Source organism: Limulus polyphemus, unplaced genomic scaffold, assembly GCF_000517525.1.
Source record: "Limulus polyphemus unplaced genomic scaffold, Limulus_polyphemus-2.1.2 Scaffold1381, whole genome shotgun sequence".
NCBI lineage: Eukaryota > Metazoa > Arthropoda > Merostomata > Xiphosura > Limulidae > Limulus > Limulus polyphemus.
This window is the reverse complement of record NW_013666991.1, coordinates 282,245-287,730: the sequence shown is the minus strand read 5'-3', so window position 1 is coordinate 287,730 and position 5,486 is coordinate 282,245. Positions and strand designations below refer to the sequence as shown.

At 33.5% G+C, this 5,486-nt stretch overlaps 1 protein-coding gene across 1 annotated transcript in view; it reads left to right on the top strand.

Annotated features, from left to right (window-relative positions):
• Positions 1-5,486, top strand: part of LOC106463338 (GATOR complex protein WDR59-like) — a gene marked incomplete at its 5' end in the record, with an annotated part of 43,373 nt that overhangs the window by 11,327 nt on the left and 26,560 nt on the right. Inside the window, one exon of the mRNA XM_013923361.2 lies at positions 839-984. Within this exon, the coding sequence (XP_013778815.1) occupies positions 839-984 (146 nt within the window). The remainder of the gene's footprint in view (positions 1-838; positions 985-5,486) is intronic.

Here is a 5,486-nt window from a genome sequence, read left to right as displayed (position 1 = left end):
GGGCAAAAATTCAAGTGTTTATTTTTACAATATTATTTACACCCTACAATGCCATTCAAAACAGCCCAAACAACCATGTTGAAAACTCACGCGCGAATGAGAGAGAGAAACAGCTGATCAGCAGCACGTGTATGCAGCCAATCAGCAAGAAGGAGAAACTAAAGCTGTCTATGACCTACAAAAACCCGGTTTACCGAGCATTCGTTTTTATGACGTTATGACGCTAGCCCGGTATACCGGCATACGATGCGATAGGGTTAAGAGCCTAACCCGCGAATATGCGGGGCCGTGAATGGGGAACCGCGAACAGGTGAGTGTATACTGTATTCTTATTCCTTGTCTTTTTATTACCTGATGTATCCACTATGGGCAACATATCTGAATTTATGTAAGTACATTTTCCTCATGTGCAATTATATTTCTGCAGTTCATATCTTTTATTAAGTAATGTTCCATCCTTAGGCATCTGCTTTATTTACAAATCAAAAAATATCTGTGATAGAGCCTTAAGGTAAGAACTTGCTTAGTAAAACTAGTGACTTTGTGTAACTAATAATAAAGAAGTTTGGTGTTATTCTTATTGTAGGTTTTATTTTTCTACTGTCTCACTAATTTTGTTGTGTATTTCATTTCCATCTAAATTAATAGTCATATCCACATGCACATATAAAAGAATATGATTTGATTATATGTTTTTAAACCTGGCAAAAAGTTTTATTAAAAAATGATACTAAATTTTAATGGTAAAGTTTAAGTGTAGGATTAGTTAAAAAAATCAATTTTGTCCTCTAAAAGTATTTATTCCTGATTTGTCATTTTGTTTTTGTTTTGCCTTTAGAAACAAAAGATAGATCGAAAACACTCCCGCAATAAGAGAGAGAGGAGGTCCTCTTCACAAACACAAACAAGTACACTTGGTACTGTAATGTTATATAGTGTTCTTGGGTTGATACCTATAAGTCCTGCCTTAGCACAGCATTATGTGTAAGTATATGAACTATAAAATATACTTTCTTTGGTTATAAAGAATGTTCTTTAAATTATTACAGTACTTGTGATATCTAGATGTAGAGTACAAGGAATTTGTTGTCAGAATTAAAATCATCAGTGAGTTAATATGTTTTTAACATGGTATTAAACCTAAATGAAGCTAAATTGTGTTATGAATCTATAAAATCTACAAGATATTTGATATTTATACTCCCATGTCTTTGTCTAGTAAGAGTTAGGAGTTGGTTAAAATTATTGTACTGTGTCTATACTGTGTAGTACAATTTTATATTTTTATTCGATTTTGATACATGAAGCTTTGTATTAATAGTGTACTTTTTCTCCAAGTCAGTGAAGAGTTTTAATGGAAGTCTATCATTGGGTGGGCTCATTTTAGATTATTCTGCAATAGTAATGCAAAGCCCAGTCCACTTAACAATGAGTTATTTCTTCAATAATGTTATATACAGGCTCTGTTCACTGGCAGGCCTAACTTCACAAACAACATTTCAACAAATATTCTGAATACTAATGGTATACCTAACTTACAAATATAACTTATTTGTTAAATTCCCTCTCTAACACTCACTAATTTATTGATAACAAATTTATTGACTAACTCACTAGCTAATCATTTGCTGATCAACTGACTGAATGACTGACTCACTATTCCTGGTGTTTAAATATTGATAAAACTTTTCCAACAAGGCTTTAGAAAATTTGAGTAACTCATTGTGTGATGTTAATTCTAGAACTTCGGAAGTTTCTAGATGTCACGTGCTATCACTATATCATGACAAAACCCAGTCTTGTGACCAATATAAAACTCTCTGCAACAGTGTCTTCTCCCTGTATTATGAAGTTAGTCCTTTGAATAATTTCAGTACACAAATAAAACAGTACACTAAACTCTTGAAAAAAGAAGAGTTAGAGGGGATCTGATTGAGGTGTTTGAGGTTGTAAAGGAAATTGATAGTGTTGATGCATCACCTTTTTTGATACTTAACAGTGAGAATAGTAGTTCTAGGGGACACAAATATAAATCTTCGTAAGGTAGGAGTCATTTTCAGCTGAGACAGTTTTATTTTTCTAACATTGTGGTTGGCCTTTGGAATGGGTTGCCTTTGGATGCTGTGGAGGCAGTAAACATAAGTGAGTTTGATAACTATATGAACGATAAGGGCTGGCTTTAAGATTTTTCTTAATTTCATTATTTATTAGTTTAGAGGATGAGACAGCCGTGATGGACCACTAATTCCCGTGTTGTCCCTAAACATTGTCATGTTATATGTTAAAATTCCATAATTAGCAATATGGTCATTATTTACAATTAATAAAAATTAAAGTTCATGAACAGACATTATATTCACTATATCATGAATTATATGTATCGAATAAAGTACAGTTGTAAATCTGACTAACAAAACAAAGTCTTTGTCATCTTATTTATTGTCTAAACTGTTCACCAGATCACTCTGGTTATTTTCTCTCTTATGAAGATGAGTTGATCTTTTGTCCTTTATTTACACTTGCTGTCCTTTTACTGGGGGTAGTACTCTCTAGGTAGATGGTCATGTGAATCCATTGATGGTTGTATTCTTGTTGATCTCCTGGAAGTAGTCTCAACAGGAATCCAGGGCTCTCCAGCAGGTCAACTAATTTCTTGTAAAGTTTCCACTGAAATTAAGCAATTGGCTATCCTCCTATTTGATGTCCTTCCAAAAATGATCACAACAGTCAACCTTTGGCTTGGACCACCTTTTCTACTGGATTCTCTGTGTTACACTCCACATCAGCTATATTCATTACCATGTGCCTCCATCTTTGTTATTAGTTAAAGTACAACCTCAGGTTGTGTAATTGTCTTATAGTGCATGGGGATTGTCATAAACTGTGAAGCTATTTAAAATGAGTCTAACCTCAAATCCATGTTGTCATATGAAGTCAGTTTCTAAATTCCACTCTTCCTTGATTTCAATTACCATTTTATCATGTGGTCTAGATAAACTTCCCACAGTGACTGTCTTCTTACTGGAACTTTATGTTCACTTGCTGTTTACATCGTTCATCTTTGTTCTACATTTCTGAAGGCAATTTCCTACCCTTCATTACCAGGTTAATCAAAGAATTGTTGCTGTAAAACCAGTGATGATTGACAAACAACAAAACTTCCTATCAGTAAATTCATTGCCTTCTGGAATGGTTTCACTACATAATACACTATTATTCCTACTGGGCCAAATGAAGTATTCTTATCCTCAAAAAATATTGTTTGATTTCACTATCCATGTTTTCCACTCTTATAACAACTTCCTTCTCCTATCATCCTTTGGGAGCAGTTTCTAACACTATGTCATAGTAAGTTAGAGTTGCAACACCTTCTGTTCAGTGGTTTATTACCCCTACCATGATTAAACAGCCCTCTAATTAAACCCTTTTTGAGCTACAATTAAAACATTGTCATGTGATTTACTCCTTCCATTCTGAGTTAACAGTTGTGTGATCAGTTCTTCTAGATGACCCTGTAACTTCTGGGTAATGCCTTTTATTGTTTATATGGATTCAAGTTTTGTGTTCAACTGGAGAGCTTTGTTTATAGATATACATCTACTTTACTTTGACCTAATTTACATTTCCTTATCCACCATAGTATCTATGAATTGGTTATGTGCCACGAATCCATCATTCATATGGGGCATCTGGTTCAGATAGTTGGACGAGCTTTTCCACATTTTTCACAAATTTGACTAAGTGTTTTATCCTTCCTCCTTTCCCTACTTCTAAACTTGGCTTTGGAAACTTCCTTCTGATGTGTCACTCAACCTCTTTGATAAGGCAACCACCAATGATTGATAGTTGTTATAGCTATCAGTTGGAAAATGGTTTAATGTTGTTATGGCTGGCCTTTTTAAATGGGAAGTGAAATAAATAGTTTGTTCACTTTTCCATTTGTTCATTTTGGAAATGATTTTGAACTGATTTTGATGTGTGTCTCCTGTGGTACCTTTCCATCATAGTCTGTTGGTTTCTTGATTAGCTGGTGTTGTTAAACCAGTTTACTAAATTATGGAATTGGAGTAATTAATGACATAGTTGGAATAGTCCAGGAAGGTCTGCTGTTATAGGTGGAACACCAGCATTAATGGTAGCAGGTGTAGACTCTGATTTTCTTATTCCCTATTTTATAGTAAAAGATGTTAGAGGATGGAATTCTTGGGTGGATGCAGTGAAAGATGTGGCTGTGTTTGATCCTTTCACATTCCAATTCTTTTTTTACAGACTTTTTATTCTATCACTAATGCTCTTTTCTGCCTTATTGATTTTACTGTTTTAATCTTTCTGCATTTTGTTAATGCTTTTTTGTACTTTGTCAGTTTTGTCATTACTGTCTTTCTGCATTTCATAGATCTCTCTATTTTGTACTGTTTAAATTTTCTCTCTTTCTTTTAATTCCTCTTAAATTTCTACCTATTATTTCTTGATCATCATTTAGTTTTCTTGTTTTGTTCTTTGTTCTCCATCTGTAAATTTGTTCTTTTTTCTCCATCTTCTTTAATTTTGTTCGTTGTTCTCTATCTTCTGTAAATTTGTTCTTGTTCTTTTACTATTTTGTCTCCTTCTTCATGGTGTTTTTTTTTCTTTCTTCTCAGCCTTCTTTTAATTTTCTGTATTTCTTCTAGATCTTCCTTTAATACTGTGTCTTTCTTCTTGCTATTCTTTTTTTTCTTTCATCATTTCAAACAAATGTTCAAGCACATGATGTCATCTCTATGTTGGTCTTGATTTTTTTTAATTTTTAAAACTAAATTAGACTAAGTTTCTAATTACTAAATAATGAAGAAACTAACCACTCGCTGACAAACTATCAAATTCACTGTTCAGCCGATTGAATGACTAACTCACTCACCCACATCTTTAAATATTGTTACACAATTTTCCCCCAAGCTTTTAGAAAAGGCCTGGCATGTCCAGGTGGTTAGAGCGCTCGACTCGTAATCTGAGGGTTACGGGTTCGATTCCCTGTCCCACCAAACGTGCTCGCCCTTTCAGCTGTGGGGATGTTATAATAATGATCAATCCCACTATTTGTTGGTAAAAGAGTAGCTTAAGAGTTGGTGGTGGCTGATGATGACTAGCTGCCTTCCCTCTAGTCTTTCATTGCTAAATTAGGGATAGCTTGTGCCAGATAGCCCTTGTGTAGCTTTGCACAAAATTATAAAACAAACAAACAAAACAAACTTTTAGAAAGTTCAAGATATTTATCCTACAATGTAAATTTTGCAACTTGGGAAACTTCCAGGCATCACATATCCTCACAACATCATGCAAAAAAAAACCTTTTTAGTGAACAATACAAAACTTTTAAATTAAAACAATAAAGTCATAATGTATAACAGAAGTTTATACCTGTGTAGTTAAGATGTTTTTCTATTTTAATCAAACTTGTAAAATCAATATATATATATATATATATATATATATATGTGTGTGTGTGT